Source organism: Liolophura sinensis, chromosome 13 (genome assembly GCF_032854445.1).
Source record: "Liolophura sinensis isolate JHLJ2023 chromosome 13, CUHK_Ljap_v2, whole genome shotgun sequence".
Taxonomy (NCBI): domain Eukaryota; kingdom Metazoa; phylum Mollusca; class Polyplacophora; order Chitonida; family Chitonidae; genus Liolophura; species Liolophura sinensis.
Genome location: NC_088307.1, coordinates 19,842,097 through 19,860,378, shown reverse-complemented (window position 1 = coordinate 19,860,378; position 18,282 = coordinate 19,842,097). Strand labels below are relative to the sequence as shown.

General features: G+C 37.6%; 1 protein-coding gene across 1 annotated transcript; it reads right to left on the bottom strand.

Moving 5' to 3' along the window:
- Positions 1 to 1,421: 1,421 nt before the first annotated feature.
- Positions 1,422 to 17,712, bottom strand: LOC135480592 (mitoguardin-like). The gene is made up of 13 exons (XM_064760465.1): positions 17,392 to 17,712; positions 15,687 to 16,036; positions 13,925 to 14,104; positions 13,033 to 13,124; positions 12,000 to 12,218; positions 11,554 to 11,666; positions 9,822 to 9,894; positions 7,514 to 7,600; positions 7,173 to 7,271; positions 6,637 to 6,771; positions 5,788 to 5,841; positions 4,511 to 4,627; positions 1,422 to 2,938 (listed from the first exon to the last, which is right to left on the bottom strand). Exons 2-13 carry the CDS (start codon positions 15,910 to 15,912, stop codon positions 2,801 to 2,803), a joined length of 1,533 nt encoding a protein of 510 aa, XP_064616535.1. The 5' UTR covers positions 15,913 to 16,036; positions 17,392 to 17,712; the 3' UTR covers positions 1,422 to 2,800.
- Positions 17,713 to 18,282: the final 570 nt, after the last annotated feature.

The following is an 18,282-nucleotide window of genomic DNA, read 5'->3' as shown; positions in this document are numbered from 1 at the left end:
TGAGTTGTAGATGTAACAACCTAAAACACTGATACTCCTGAAATTACTAACCAATGGGATAAAGACTAGGGAAGTTTCTAATTCGCAAGCTTTTATCACTAAATGTACAAAAAAAAAAACAAGTCCTGACCTGTCAAAAATGTTAGGAAACTGTTTTTGATCACATTTACTATAACACTGGCTACTATAAAAGCTTCCAAAAAAGTCATTTAGACATGAATGATAGAGAAAATTCTGGAGCTGAACACAGGTGAACTTTGAGTGGTTTCTAAATGAAAGAATGAATGATTATCTTAACCGCCACATCGGCAATATTTCAGCCATATCGTGGCGACTAAGTGTGTCACTTGTACCTCTGGAACACAATGGGACAAGACATCGGCACTTTTAAAGCTGGTTGACATTTTTTATAAATCACACGATACAGTAGGATTGCTTTTACCTGTAACACAGAAAGAGTTTAAAACTCAACCCTCCCCTATTCTGGACATTATGAAAGTGCTTTCCTGAATAGAATTAAGAAGGGACATAAAAAAAACATACACACATACAGAAATACACTTGAAAATTTGGATTTTCAAAAAAATTTTTAAAAATGCCAAGATAGGTTCTATAAAATAAAATCACAATTTCGTTTTCATCAATACTTATACTTTCAATACTCCTGCTTTAAAAAATACACTAATTACCAGGTGGAAAATCTTGCATGTTTGATATAACAATAGTCAGTTACCTGTTTGTGTACAAGAAAACAGTCTCTCTAAAAAACAATGGATTAAAATCATAACATTAATTAAAATTATCAAATAAATTTATCGCCACACAAGCCTTTATGAAATCTATTCAAATTCATTTTTGCAAAACCGAACCTGAGCAAATAACTCCCTGGAATTGTGAGCCCTTAAGACTGAAAGACTACAAGAGTTTACAAAGAAGTTATGTATTTCAACTGAATTATAATTTTTACTACATGTATCATGATTCTAGTCAAACATTACCTTTATACCTTAAATGAAACCAAAATTAACTCACAAAAAATGGAAACAATTGCAATGTGATGTGATGCCAAATTTTCATAGATTTTTACAAATATTTGTCTTGTATATAAGGCTAGCTGTAAAGCCTGTACATTAAATTCACTTTACATCTTTATTTATTTATTTATTTATTTATTTACTGATTATTGTTTAATGATGAAATCCAGAATTTCTCACATGGAGTGCCTGGATAAAACCATGAACTTTTGCAAATCAGTAACAAACTTTCCCACGTGTAACACATGGTTTCAGTCAGAGCTGAATGTGTAGGCTTTGCCATATTTTTGTGGGACTAAAGTGATCTCCAATGAACATCAAATAACAACAATAAAACAATGTTATTTACTGAACCATAAGTAGTCTTTAAATTTACAAACTTAAGATTCTAGCATAATATAGGTTGGGGAAAATCATTTCTACTGAACAGATGTTTGCTTTGTTTAGAATGAATGAACGAATGCTTGCGATGTAACATTGTGCTGAACAATTTTTTAGTCAGATGATGATGTCTTGTTTGGGGCAAAAAGAAAAGTCAGACATGGTACTGTAATAAAAAATCCAGACACCTGTAATAAAAAATGAAGATGCTTGTAATAAAAAATAAAGATACTTACTTGTAATAAAAAATCAAGATACTTGTACTAACAAATCAAGACAAGTTGTAACACCACACATTCTTGAAATACATGTAAATATTACAGGTTTGTCTCATCCAAATATACACGTACATGTATGGATAAAATCGGTCAATTTTTTTTTAGGAATATGGACGAAATAACTTGAAAATGGAACTTGATCTGAAGTCACATATTAAGTTTCAATTAAATACCATGAACAATGTTTATGAAAACAAAAAAATAGTCTGGAAAACTGTTTCAGGACAGATTGACAAAACAGACGACATGAAAACCTACATTCCCTCCCAGACATCGAAAAGACACTAACAATATGATGTTAAATTTTAGCTAAAGGAACAATCTGGGATATACATATTTCACATTTCAACTTCTCTCTTTCATACCATACTTGTTAAACAAAAACTAACTATGGATTTCCGGGACAAGTTTGGGACAACCAATTATTATGCATATGTTATGCGCCACTGTTTGGCCCCTGAATACAATTCTGGGTAAAATGCAGACAAATTTTTTTATACAGATTTTGGGGTAAGAATATTAAGTGGCATTGTCATATTTAACATCAGTGACAGAGGTCCCTCTAGAACCTCAAGTCAATATCATTCCATATGCTCATGCTATTTGTTCACTGTACATATTCATGAGCATCATAACAGTCATTTCATACCCTTAACGGGATACAAAATCAACGCTGGTTGGCCGAGAATGGAGATAGGGTTTGCTGGGTGCTTGTAGCCTTGGTCAATAAATAAATCTTGGTTTGAATAAATCTGTCATAACTAAACTTCTGCTCAGGCTACAGTAAGCCTGGACTGGCCTGTCTCTCACAGCAGCTAATCAGAACTGATTCTGTATCCCTTTAAATACAGCATGAATATAAGGGCCACCCATCGTTAGCCCCGTTGACATTTTGCACCAGTCAACATGGCTAACAACAGGCTACATGTATCAAATGTCAACATTTTAATACAATGAACACTGTCAACTGATACAACATCTCTTCATGTACAATGCTGAATTATCATAATAATAAATATTATCATTAATATTATGGGCTATTATTATTATTATAATATCATAACTTTAGACAAATTAAATTTTAAAATCCTAACATATTAACAATATTCATGATGACAGTTTTTCTGTGCCCAGTAAATTCTTCTCCTTAGCCACTCGCAGGATATCAGCAGATAATTCCTCTAGCGTCGTGTAGCGACATTTCTCAAAACTGAAAATGTCTCGGATAAAGCTGAGGACCAGATCCTGAAATTCAATAATGAAAACGATGTTTACGTATGACATAAAAACCAAATGCAGGCAAGTAGTGGTACATTTTCTGGTAAATCTCGTGCATGAATTTAAAGAGCCATTTGAGCCAAGATTCTTTTATTGATGAATGGAAGAAGAAAGGTGTCCTGTCCAGCACAACATGCGTTCATTCATATACATGTATTATGTATGAATTTTCTCAGATCTTCAAATAATCCGACTAATACAGAGTGCTTACCAAAACAAAATTTTCGGCCATTTCCGTACACATTCCTTGAGTGATATCATTATCCTGGAACAACAACATTTTTCCTGGAATGACGTCATTTTTCCTGGAATGATGTCATTTTTCCTGGAACAACATCATTTTTCCTGGAATGACGTCATTTTTCCTGGAACAACATCATTTTTCCTGGAACAACATCATTTTTCCTGGAATGACGTCATTTTTCCTGGAGTGAGGTAATCTACACTAAAGCCCATTAACAGATGATGTGGTCTTCTGAGCAGGAGACGTCAACTGGAGTATGGTGAAGTCATAGTAGCGTTTAATGGGGTAATATGACGTCACACCAGGAATTTGTACGGAAATGACTGAACAGTTTGTTTTTACACTGAACTGTACTGCGTGGCCTTTGAATTGCCCAAGAAGCTTAACATATCTTTATATAATAACCGTTAGTACATACTATGTACCCATGTCACATATTAGCAAGTTTAGCCTAAAGTGTGTGTGCACCAGAATGGCTCTGCAACAATTTGACCGGCCAACCCACTATGCAAAACTGCACCTAAAAACCTACAGTAGATTATCTCCCTTGGTTGAAACTATAACACAGGCCTCGTCAGAAAGAAAACTGATGTTTGTACATAAAAACATGCCGTGATCTATAATGTTTAAGCTTTATGGCTCTGCAAGATGGCATAGTTAAATGGACATAGATAACTTTAAAACTCACAAAGGATGAAGACTGTGTCAATCTCAAATCAAAGTTATACACTCTTATTAAGATTGTCAGCATTTTTGCTACAATTTAGTTTTTCATTTATGTGATCTTGGTTTAATGCCATACTCAAGATGTGTTTTCCCTTGTACAATGACAGTCCGCTTTCATGGGTAGGGGAAGACAGGATGTCCAGGATAAACCATTGACCTTTGGCAAGTTACTGACGAACTTTCCCTCTTGTCATTTAGACATAATGCACACCATATTGGTTTATTTATTTATTTGATTATTGATATTTGATTTATTACGACGGTGGCCAGCATTATGGTGGGAGGAAACCGGGCTAACCCCGGAGGAAACCCACAACCATCCGCAAGTTGCTGACAGACCTTCCCAAAGCATACTGGTGGAATAAACATTCAACTGTACAAATGGCGATCGTTTATTGACACTGAGGACCAACCAGCTGTGAAAGGGTCGTAATTCACAAATTCTCTGTCCAAGCTGGGTTTGAACCCGCTTCTCAAGTATCCTAGAAATTCAAGGTTAGACCTCTCGCTCCATATTTTTGATATGAGGCCGAGTTTGCAATCACTATCCATGCTGACCATAAACTCACCTTGAAAAAGAAACAGATGTCTTTCAGCTCACATTCTGGGCCAAGGAATCCCCAAGCTAAAACTGGTGACACATGTTCTGAGATGACGTAGAAATGGGAAATAAATCCATTGGGAAACTGGAAAATAGGCAAACAAAAAACAAAACTTACAAACACCAATCACACACCTGTAAATGAAGATTTTTCTGGCGCAGAGAGTGCGTGACCTTGATAATCTAATGTTACATCTGATATGGAATGTCCAGCGAACCAAAAGTGTTCTGGCGCTTGCGCACGGATATAAAATATTAGTGGATACGCGCACAAAGACATAATACATGAATAAGGCAGAATCAAAGTATCTTAGACTGATTATATATGGGTAAGTAAGCCACAGCCTGGGCAACATACTTTGTGTTAAGTAGCCCTTAGCTAAGTGCATGTTGTATCTTTATAATACAATGAATACTTTGTTATTGTAGTCAAAGGCTTACTTAGCTAAGTGTGATTCTTGACACCATTTCACAAAGTGCACAAAAACGTTAAGTGCACTTAACTTCCATGGCAACCAGGACTGCAGGTATTATGTCGCCATGGTAATTACGTGTACGTAGCGTTACTTGTACGTGCCTCATGACCTTGTCACTAGCCCTATAATCGTTAGTCTCATTAGTTTTTTTTTTTCAGAGATATTAAGATTTACATATTTTTTTTTATTTATTTGACTGGTCTTTTACACCATACTCAAGAATATTTGCCTTATACAACAGCGACCAGCATTATGATGGGAGGAAAGAGGGCAGTGCCTGGGGGAACCCATGATCACCCGCAGGTTGCCGGCAGAAGATCCCACGTACAGCTGAGCAGGAGTGGAGACCTTAAGATTCAAGTCTTACTTAAAATGTCTAATACACTTTTGAACAATCGGACCCTGTAAAATAACCACATTGTGATAACAGAACTACAAAAACAATCTAAGAAAGACTGCACAAAAATGTTGATATTTCTGAGTCGGTTGTTTAGCAGCTAGACAGGGTTTAAAACTTTAAGGTGGAGAAAACATAAATTATATCAAGTTCGGACAAATGAGTGTGAAAAGTTAGTTGTAAAAGCGGTTTTCAACATTTTTTTTTTTCAAATATTTTTCAAATACCCTTTTCTCCTGAAAAGAAAAATCACAAAAAATATTAAAGACCATATCTGCAAATAAGTTTTTACTCTCTTTGTGATTTTGGCACCATTTTTTATGTTTTCTTCTCCTTTAACATGGACACGGAAGATGGGATATCAACACCTACCCGGAGTAGTCTCCGCTTGGCTTTTAACACAGACCACACTGCCGTGGATAAAGCCTGGGGGACAAAACAGCAGCAACATTCAGACACATGTATAATTAATCAATGAAGATTGGAGAAATAACAGAAATCACCAAAATTCTTATAATTATGATATCAAAAACTGAGATTTTTGGGTACAACCTGTGGAATAATGCCTTAGACATAGTTTCCTGGTCTAATGGTATGACAGAGACAAAGGCAAAATATGCTAAAGTCCAACACAACTATGTAATCTGAACAGGAGCTTAGGGGTCTAGGTTCCTAAACTGTGTTTAAATTGTTGACAAAGTTGTTTGAAACAATACAAAAATTGAATTAACCACACGACGAAAGGCCAGATTCCCATACAAACTTTATAGGACCCCATATGTATCGTTATTTGTTGATTTACTTATTTGCTTGCTGCTTAACACTAGATTCAAGAATTTTTCACTTATATGATGGCACATTCATATACAAATTCCCTGTCCAATTTATTTATTTATTTGATTGGTGTTTTACGCCGCACTCAAGAATATTTCACTTATACGACGGCGGTCAGCATTATGGTGAGTGGAAACCGGGCAGAGCGTGGGGGAAACCCACGACCACCCGCAGGTTGCTGGCAGACCTTCCCACTTACGGCCGGAGAGGAAGCCAGCATGAGCTGTACTTGAACTCATAGCGACCGCATTGGTGAGAGACTCCTGGGTCATTACGCTGCGCTAGCCCGCTAACCAACTGAGCCAAGGAGGCCCCTTCCCTGTCCACGGTTGGATTTGAACAGTGTCTCTTTACTTAAACATCAACTGTCTTGTTAAATGTACTCACAGTTTCTTTAAAACCATTAGATAGCCACCTATTCTGTACAACTGCTAACACAGATGACGGAGGAGTTTCCAAATCATCAAACGCATCCATCAAGATAAAATCCAAGGCTACATCGTAAAATGACAAACATTTCACCTGTGGTAGATAAAACAGCATAATCAAAAAGACAAACTCAAGAACAGGTTGATTAATTAAATGATTAAGTAATACAGTAACAGGTTTGATTTTTGCAGTCTCAAAAAAAAAAAAAAATGTCTCAACAGATATATGCCAGAAAATCTTGCAGAATTGTTCACTGCTTGAGGAAGGTGCTAAAAAAACAATTAGTGTTTAATGCAATAATGAAGAACATTTGCCTTCAAATTTATCAGTGAATTCTTGACAAATATCAAACTCTCATCATAATCTAATTTGATTTTTGAAAATCTGTCCCAATCACTAAAAACATGGTGCATGTACATGTTGGAAGAAGCGCCAAAGCAGGCCTATCAATGAAAATGCAGTGTAAACTGAAGATGGTCCCTTATTGTACTGACCCCACGACCTCTAAGCTCCTCCTCCATCTCTTCCCAGTTCTCATGGTTGTTGACGTAATCCATCATGGCATCGTACGCCACCCTGAACTCATCTGGATCCTACAAAGGCAAACAGATTTCTGAATTTACGTTCATTTCATTCATTTGCTGAGAGAAATGTGTTCTACATGTAAAACACTGTATATCTTTTTTCTGCCTGTTTTTAAAAACTTGAAGGTTTTACAAAAAGCTAAACCAAACCCAAGCAAATAAAATTTATTATTGGCCAAAAAATCATTGTTTTTAATTTTTTTTAATAATGCCCTTATCACAAAATAGTAAGAATAAAGCCTGTCACTCACCCTGTTGCCTTTAACGAGCAAATCAGATATCAGATCTCTGCCCATGTCACTGAAAAGCTCTCTGACAGTTCCATCTTTGAGTAACATCTGAAAATGACAGAACTCAAAATGCTTACACACTTTACACTGGATTGTTCTTCTACATGTATGCATTCGAATATTTCATTTCTATAGTGACAGTCAAGTTTATGGCCAGAGGAAACCATACTTACCCTAATTCTTCTAATTTTTGGGACACCTGGTCTGTTCGTTTTAACCTATATACATGTACATGTAACTGTAGCAGGAACATTGAGTTCCTTTTTTTCACATGGTTAGGACATCAAACTTCTAACAACCAACATATTCATATCTTTACATTCCCAAAAAACTGAGAGAGAAATGTAATTCTTTGCTTTCAGCACTACTTACATATGTCCTTAAAATTAGAAGAACAAGGGTATAAGCAGAAGAAACCAAGTTTACAGTCAGAGGAAACCAAGTTTACTGGTAGAGAGGACCAGGTTCATGGGTAGAAGAAACCATGTTTATGGGCAGCAGAAAACAAGTTTACTGTTAGAGAGGACCAGGTTCATGGGTAGAAGAAACCATGTTTGTGGGCAGCAGAAACCAAGTTTACAGTCAGAGGAAACCAAGTTTACTGTTAGAGAGGACCAGGTTCATGGGTAGAAGAAACCATGTTTATGGGCAGAAGAACCCAAGTTTACAAACAGAGGAAATCAGGTTTACTTTCAAGAGAAAAATAGGTGTATTTTCAGAGGAAACCAGGATTATAGGTGGAGGAAATCAGGTGGAGTATTAAAACCAATCTCAAGAAATTGGCTCTCTGGGAGAACCCATTAGAAAACTTAGCCAGCAAGAGCTCTGCAAATGTGACGGCATGTAGATGAAATTCTATGCAGGTGGAGTTCAAATGCAATGCAATAGCAGTACAGGTAAACGTAATGTTGGAAAAATGCACGGGAAAAACTTATCGTAGAAGACAGAGAAAAAAAGCAATGATGAAGTGATAATGTAAACTGGCAACAATGGGGATAACCAGTAGCGTATCAAGTACTACATGTAAGATGGGCATGCAGGAGCTTTAACAGAACAAACTGATTTTGTGGCTCCTCTTTGGATGCCTGGCCTGCAGATTAAAAACAATATTGCAAGACTTTGTTTTGCTTTTTGTCCGATCACCAGTACCTTCATTATTTTCAAAATTATAAAATCTTTTCGGACAAAGACAAACATTACATTATTTTATACTAATCATTTTTTCTTTCATAAAATAAGATTGTCAAATCCTTGAATACACACTTCAGGGTTAATAAAAGGCAATTCCATAAGGCTTGGTCTTCATGATTGACATGCAAAGAATCATTCTCTTTCAAAGTGTTTAAATGAAGTAGCTCTTCAAATACAGTTCTGATATAATGAACCTATTCATCACAAAAAGTGGCCGAAATGTGTAAAATTTAAATCAGCGTACATGTAACTCCTTTTTAATAGGTTTTGGCTCTGGTGTTAGAAACAAAAATTGAATAAAATTTAAAACCACAAGTGAAGCAGTTCTGTACATAAAGTGGCAACGTCAAAAAGTTTACGGACAGATGGAAAGACTTATGGATGGATAGGCAGACTCATGGATGGATAGACAGACTCATGGCTGGATAGACAGACTTATGGCTGGATAGACAGACTCATGGATGGATAGACAGACTCATGGATGGATAGACAGATTTATGGATGGATAGACAGACTTATGGACTGATAGACAGACAATATTTATTTATTTATCTGAGGGATGTTTAATGCCGTACTGCGTAAATCAGACAGAACCTGGAGGCAATTCATGACCATTTGCAGGTTGCTGGCAGACACTCCTACATGCACATATGACAACAGCCAATCTCAGGCCTAAATCTTTGTTTTTGAATAGGTGTTTCATTATCACACCCCTTGCACACGAGCAAGAGTGTCATTAGCATACCTAAATTCATTTCTCCACAGATATTGGATTTTGTCAAGTGCTGTCTAACTGTCACATTTAGACTTTGTCTCAGGAGTGATGCCTCAAATTCGAAGACCTTAAATCTCCAAAGATAATGATTTATTTATTTATTTGATTGGTGTTTTATGTGGTACTTAAGAATATTTACTTATATGACAACTGCCAGCATTATGGTGGGAGGAAACCAGGCAAAGCCCGCAGGTTGCTGGCAGGCCTTTCCACGTGCGGTCGGAGAGGAAACCAGCATGACCTGGACTTGAACTCACAGCGAATAGAGGTATTGACCACAATTACATACATGTACATACTCACTTCCAAGGCTAACCGAATACAATGTAATTTGGCTAAAAACTCGGTGTCTGACAGGCAGTCAGCCATATCTGGCCTGAAAAATGAGATCAGACATACATTTATTTATTTATTTATTTATTTATTTTTACCAGTGTGTAGTGCTGAGGAAACTAATATTCCGCTTGGACAATAACACGCCTCTTAAAACTTTGAGTTTGTAACTTTTGTCCCTATAGTGTATTTGAAGAGGAAGACCCAGAATTATTTATTTATCTGAATTGCAAGATTTTTCACTTATATTTATTTATTTTATATATTTGATTGGTGTTTTACGTTTATTCACTTATACAATGGGGACTAATTTAATGGGCGGAGGAAACAGGAGTGCCCTGGGTGAAGTACTGATATTTTGGTATTAAAAACAAAATTTGACAATTTGTTAAGTTAAAGGATACACGAGAGTGAGTGAGTGCTTGAGGTTTAATGTCGTACTTGACAATTTTTCAGTCATACAACAATGCAGGAGTCCTTAAAGAGCATGTAATGTACCTCCTTGTTGCAGGACGGATTTCCACCGCAGATACATGACAAGGTACAATAAAACAAGGAGCACAGTTTTAAGGAACATGAAGGAAGATATGCCAAAAAAAATGATAAAAAAATAAGTAGCCTGGAGTAGTGAAATTAATGGTGATAGTTGTCAACACAACTTGAGGAAGAACTGTAAAAGGGGAGCACTAAGCTGGTTTCCTATTAGTTGCATGTTGATTGAGAAAGTCACTTCCAAATGTTTCCTCAGGACTGGTGGATCCAGGATCAATCCTTGATAAAGTCACACCTAAGACTTCAAAAGAGGAAGTTGTAACTTCCACGCTTGGCGTTCAGCATGAAGGGGATAGTGCAACGACTGGTTGACCCGTATCAGTATAATGGCTCGGGCGGGGCGGCTTACTTGCCTTTGGTGAGTCGTCTCAGTGAAGCAGCACTAAATAGAAGAGCGGTGGAAATCTGTCCTGCAACAAGGAGGCATATTACACGTACATGCATCCTAAGGATTCCTTCGTTGTCATATGACTGAAAAATTGTTGAGTACGACGTTAAACCCCAAGCACTCACTCACTCACTCCAAATGTTTTCCAACTTCCCACCAATGACAGAAAATATACATTAAATAGAGGGGATATAAACATATCTTTTATTTCACTATCTCGGCATGTCTTTCTTTATGCACTATCTCGGCATATCTTTCTTTATGCACTATCTCTGCATATCTTTCTTTATGCACTATCTTGTCATATCTTTCTTTCCTTTAAGATCATATTCTTCGTTTTATTGTTACTTTCTCATGGATTTGTGAAGCCAGGGCTGGTTTTGTGGAATCAGTCTCATATTTCAGTGACACTTGATTGCCAGCAAAGACTCCATAATATCAGACCTGATTACCTCAAACTTCTACTTGGAGTAATCAAAGTAACAAAAATTAGAAATCTGAGACAAAAATTAGTAGTTTTTGAGCACAACAACTTATTGCTGACTATCAGATAGCTAAGGTGTCTATATACTCCCAAGGTCTTTTGGAAAGCCAATGAAAATAAAATCAGGAGACCAAGACCAATTTTTACTTACAAACCATTAGACAAAAAGTGCAATATTTGTAATTATTTCTGCGATGATGTAGGGGCGTAATTTATGATAAAAAATCGTAAGAATTACGCTACATTCTTAAGAGTAAACAGGTCTGTAATATCCTAACCTCAGAGTCCTGCAAGGTATGTTCCCGTGTTTGAGCTCCATGAGTCCTGCCTCGTACAGCGCCAGATGCTGAAACAGTTCTCTGTGACTCTCTAGATCTGACAGGTCCGCCAACTGTTAACAAGATATTCAGAAGAGATACTAAATCTCACGACAGCTTCTGTCCATGTTACAAGCATACTTACGTCTTTGGTACACCCAAACAACTTTATGTCTCTGACACACGAAAATAACTTACGCCTCCAGCACACACACTAAAACTTACTTTTATCATAGACACTACTAAGTTACATCTCTCAAAGACACAAACGATTTACGTGTCTCGCAGACACAGACGACTTACATCCCTCACAGACACAAACAACTTACATCTCTCGCAGACACAAATGACTTACGTCTCTCGCAGACACAAACGACTTACGTCCCTCGCAGACATAAACAACTTACGTCTCTCGCAGACACAAATGACTCCTGATCACTCATAGACTCTGCATCCATGTGAGAACGATCATAAAGTCCGTCCATTTCAGTTATGGCAGTCATTGCCGTATCTAGGGCCAACTGGTCGGCATGACGACAACATCTGCGCTCATATTCATCCTGTATTCGATACGATGCATCCAGCAGATATTCTATCTGATGCTGAAGAGAACTTGTGTCAGCATCCTGTGCAAAGGAGAAGAAACATTTTCAAATGCATTCATAAATAAATAGATAAATATAAAATGTATTTTTGTGAAGTTTGATCCACTTCTCATCAGAAAAATCTAAGAGATCGTTTCAAAGTATTATTTTAAGGCCTTTATGTTCTTCTGAAAGTGCATTTTTTCACACCAAACTTTCAATGAGAAGAAAATCTAATATCAATCAAATGCCAAAAGAGTAAAAGAGTATGCATTACCTCGCAGGTGCATGGCATAAAAAAATTCTAATATGTACCTCAAGTTGATAAGTTATAAATAAAGTCAGCGCCAACATCCGCTGTGGGCGACTCCATTTTGCCGAAGAACTAGTCCTGAAGTCTTCTGTGTTACGAGGAGAATTGCCGTCGGAAACCGCCAAAGTGCAGTTCGCACATTTCCAGTAGAACTCTTCTTTCTCAGAAGGTACGGAACAGTACAGTTCATTTTCCGCTTGACGATCAGGAAACCGTAATGTTGGACGTAGGTTCCGAGTTTACACCAACAAGCCAGCAGTTTTAACGACTCCCATTGGCTGGGAGGCAACTCACCCCCAGCATAAATTACAGGGTGTTAAAGATGGAGGATGCGATGAACTCAGCGATTTATGCCAGCTTTGCCATTTTTAGGCTTTACGTGTATGGCGAAGAAAAATCACAAAATTATGCAGCAGACACCACCAGATAGAAAAAAATGTGCTCTTTTCAGTCTATAGTGTCATGTTGTTATGTTTTCTTCTCCTTTAAATGAAATACCTTACTTTAGGCATGTAAGATTTCCCTATTTTGTTTCAAACTTACAGGAATAGCAAGATGGTTTTCATCATCCAGGTAGCTCATTTTGGTCAATGCATCTTCCCAATATGTTATAGCCTGATGAAATGTTTCCAAGCCTGCACCAAAATCAGACATGGAATTTTATCAACTGGTTTTACAAATTGGTCAAGCACAGAATTATATACTATTAAACAGCATAAGATGGAATGCAAAAACTAAAAAAAAAAAAAGAAAATGAAATTAAAAATATTCTAGTAACCAGAGTGATTAATTTGCTGGCCTACAGTGTACTCTAATAAGAGTTCATGGAAACTTTCAATCAGCAAAATGACATCAAGCTAGTTGTTAAAGCTGTCTGTTCATTTAAAACTTTTTCACTGATGTTCATTTATTTATTTGATTTGTGTTTTACGTCATACTCAAGAATATTTCACTTATACAACAGCGGCCAACATTGTTGGGGGGAGGAGACCGGGCATAGCCTACGGGAAACCCACGACAATCTGCAGGTTGCTGACTGACCTTCCCACGTATGGCCACACTTGAACTTACAGAAACCGCATTGGTTAGAGGCTCCTGGGTCATTGTGCCGCACATGCACGGTAACTACCTCAGCCACATAGGACCCCCTCACCCCTACTGATGTTTCACTTGTCACACACTACATCATGTCTGTTTAATATATACTTCAGCTCAGGTTTTAATTAAATTAATAAATTAAATTTAATTAAAACTAAAAACACATCAATCGTGACAAAAATTCAAATCATATTGGGTCTAAGGGGTCATCTTCAAATTTCACCTAAAGAAATAAAGAAATTCCAAAATGTGGATGGGATTATCAACAGGTTTAAATACAATGAACAATTGTTTGAAATCTGACGTCAATTCTATTGCTCTTTTACAGTAGACTTACCTAGTTCACAGAGTTGAGGAGGAGGCATGCTGGAGGTGTCTACTGGCTGTGTCAGTGTGGAAATTGTCGAAGCTTGACTCACGCTGGACATGGACGGAGTGCGACTCATTGACCGTTGTCTTAACGCTGCCCTACTTAAACGTCCAGGGCTTCCCGGTCTCCTACTCAATCGAGGCAGATCTGAAACATGTCATATATCTATGTGACCATAAGGATACATGAAATCCTTTGGTTTTATGTCTTAATGTGCAGATTATCATGTGTGATAACATTACAGTACAAACAAAAGTTTTCAACTTTTGCATTTGGGGGTAAAATAGCTTCAAAGTACAGTTTTCTTAAGGCTCCAGCATTCAGTCCAGAAATTAATAAACTTGCAACGGTGATGTCAATGATGACCCCTGTTTAAAAAGAACTTTGAGGGGGACAGACAGAATGGGTCTGGCTGAATGGGAGTTGGGGTGTGGGAAACACACCAAATGGAGGTGGGTGTAGGGGTGCAGAGGGGGCGCTAAACTGACACGGAGAAGCCATGCAGTATCTTTGCTCATGTCACCTTGTCCACACTATAGCGACACGGTTCACTGGACTAGAAGCACTTCGGGGGTGCTCACCAAGTCCTAAGCAAGATCAACGATGACATAATTTCGGAAAAATCTGGCCGTTGACGGAAAATATGCATAATATAGAGGGGTAATTAATGGGTATAAAAATACCCCCAAAGAAATTCTTTTGACAAAAATTCCGGGACATAACTTTTTTCATTTGGCATAGAAACATCTTTGTTATCATCATCTTTATCTTTCTATACGAGTTCCTTTTACTGTATCTTTTTTAAGTCATATTCATTCATTCATTCATTCGATAAAGAAATAAGCTTTTCCATTCTTTGTTTCACTGGAGTAACAGTACTTTGCAATGTTTTACTGCTCCAGCTGGCAATACAAGGCTGAATTCACTTAATCTGCAGCCAGTTATATGATTTATTTATTTTATTTATATATTTGATTGGTGTTTTATGCCGTACTCAAGAACATTTCACTTACACGACGGCGGCCAGCATTATGGTGGGAGGAAACCGGGTAGAGCCCGGGGAAAACCCACGACCATCCGCAGGTTGCTGCAAGACCTTCCCACTTACGACCGGAGAGGAAGCCAGCATGAGCTGGACTTGAACTCACAGCGACCGTATTGGTGAGAGGCTCCTGGGTCATTACGATGCGCTAGAGCGCTAACCAACCTAAGCCACGGAGGCCCCCACCAGTTATATGAAGACAGAATTTCAGAAAAAAATTCCTCATGAAAATTCCACATAAAATGCAAAAAGTCTAAAGTGATAAGATAGTTTTGATGGAAAAAAAAAATTTATGATATATTTAAAGCAACTTTGCATTCTGTTTATTCAGTTGATATGCGTTAAATGCCATGCTGGTGAACATCTCATTTTCAATTAGCGGAGGAAACCATCTGGTGTTACCATTTTTTCAACTGACACTGCTTATTGTCACTAAACATTGCAGATGGTCGTGTGTTTCCACCCGAGTTCTGCCCAGATCCCTGTAACCATAATGCTGGTCTTACAAGTGAAATATTGTTGAGTACAGTGTAAAACACCAATCAAATAAATACAAGACAATAAATAAATAGTTCCCCAAACTCAGTGAGGGTACAGCACAAGCTTGAAAAACATGCCCCAACCTGAAACAGTACCAATACATCAAGAGTGAAATCAACTGGTCTCCTACAATAGATACTCTCTTACCTCCATTTGGACTAAGGGCCAAGGGTGTTTTGTACGTTTGTCGTTCTCGGAAACTCCCCGTCTTTTTTTCGATTGGGCGTGGGCCACGCCTCCTCCTGAAGAGCACAGCCAACAGGGCAATAAGCCCAATCCCGACAGACACACCCATCACTGTCAGCCTAGTGGGAGTGCTGAATGTGCGAAGCCTTGAGATCGACGGTAGATTTATTCCTTTTAAATGATCCATGATTTGTGAGCAGTTGGTATCTTGTGTTGGATTTAAAAGAAATGTGGAGCCCACGAATGCAGGCAAAGATTGTAGCAAAGGAAAGATTCTGTGCCAGGTCTACATTTCTGGCAATGTCAGGCACCTGTAAGAGAAAATGAAAAGTTCAGATAACAAAAAGGCATATCAGGTGTATTAAGTCAACAAGATAAATACTTGTGCAAATTTCACATGGGACAAGTTGCATCACTTAGCTAATTGAACATGTGTTCATGATATTAATTTATATAATTATATTTATATAATAATATTCCTATAATTAAATCTATATAATTATATCTATACAATTATATATACATAATTATATTCATATAATTAATCATATAAATACAACTGATGTGTTTAGCATGAGTTACAATTCTAATATATGAGCTGTGTTGTCAGGGAATGTACATTCCAAAACATCACATATTTCAACAATTCACAGATACATCATGTGGCTTCCTCTCAGCTGCAGGTGTATCATTTCACTGATATAATGATGCACTAATGTACCACCCAGTACAGAGCCACACCTAAACCTGGCAGAAATCAGATGGAACTAAAGCAGAATTAAGTTCTCACTGTCACATGGCTTAGGGATTCCTGTGACATAGGTGATCAGCTGTTGGGCTATAAACAAGTAGGTCGCTTACGAAGTGGCTCATACATATTCTGCGGTTGCTGTGAGTTCAAGTCCAGCTCATGCAGGCTTCCTCTCCGGTCATAAGTGGGAAGTGTCAGCAACCTGCAGATGGCCGTGGGTTTCCCCCGGGCTGTGCCCACTTTCCTCCCACCATCATGCTGGCCGCCGTCGTAGAAGTGAAATATTCTTGAGTACGGTGTAAAACACCCATCAAACAAATAAATGAATCATACTAAGGTACGCATCAAGACTATATATACATTCTCACGTGAGAATGCTTTTGCGGATAATGCAGACAATTTTGAAGAAAATAGCGAACAAGATAACCTGTAGATGAAACGACTCCGTTAAAAAAATAGATCTGTCAGCAGTACAACTCTACAACCTCGGTCATTAACATTTTCATCCCTCGGTTAGTTCTGTGTGCAAAATTAGGCTTCCCCTGAGTATAAAAAGGTCAAGGATGATGGCAAGCACAGGTCATGTGACTTTACAGGAGATTACGCGGTTAGGCCGAACACAAAATATTCAGAGTATTTACTTTATGTATTGACCGGAACCTACAAAACAAAGGTGCAGAAATACTCAGATAGGTTTGATCTCATTGTAGACAAATAAATATACCAGGTCAGCGCTTGTTACAATATATTTCCGAAAATTTCTCTAATGAAGCATTTTTCTTTGCTTCCAACACCGTCAGTCTTATCTGAGGAATGGGTGAAGCTGACCAGCTCAGTACATTAAAACATTGTTAAATCAGTTTTCAGCTTCAGTCATGGTGCTTGCCTCCTTTGTGCTCCAATTGTCGAACTTACCTGCTTAACCTGTTAACTGCAGCAGTCAAAAAGCTCTCTTTTGGCAAAATTTGACACATTGTAGGCTTTGGAGCTCACTGAATCGATTATTTGTCAACTACACGAAGTTCAGATATCTGGACTGTTGAACCGTAGATAAGTCAAATACACCATGCTATAACTAAAGTAACACTTGTGATTGCCGGTGAGCCACTGCGGGTGGAAACCTGCAACTAGGCTACCGCAAAAATGAATAACAGAAGATCAGTGATCAACAAAATCCTGTATAAAATCGATGCTTATCACCGTAGCGGGATGGCGCGTTATTAGGCGGCAGTGTCAAAGAAGAATATGACTGCAAATTGTTTGAAAACCTCAAATAATTCCTGCCAAAAACTAAATTATGAATGATGACATTGAAAGCACATGGAAAATGCAAACCTACTACTCTTTAGTGTTTGGAGGTATGAAAATACAAGACACGAAGGGCTTATTCCTAGACGCAGTGCATTATTAAATGACACCTGTTTTTTCCTGTCTTTTTGCTTTTTGGCATTGGCTGATGGTGGGAATAAATCACCATTAGACTAAATTTGTGTTTGATTCCAAACACTAAACTAAAACAATCGTCTTTAAAAGGCATTTGTTTATTTCATGAAAAGGAAAAAAAATGTATACTCTTCTCAGATTGCAATGGACTTTGGCTTTCGGATGGGAGGTTTATTTAGTGACCTAATTAATTGATGACAAAAAATTAAATGTTCTGCTCTATAAACCATTAAAACTCGAATCTGGGGAAAAGAAACATGCCGAAATAGAGGAATACGGGATTTTGTGCGAGAGAACTAATTAACTGGCTTGAATGTCCTAACCGTATATTTGTTTAGGTCCGCAATTTTTAGACACCCTAAA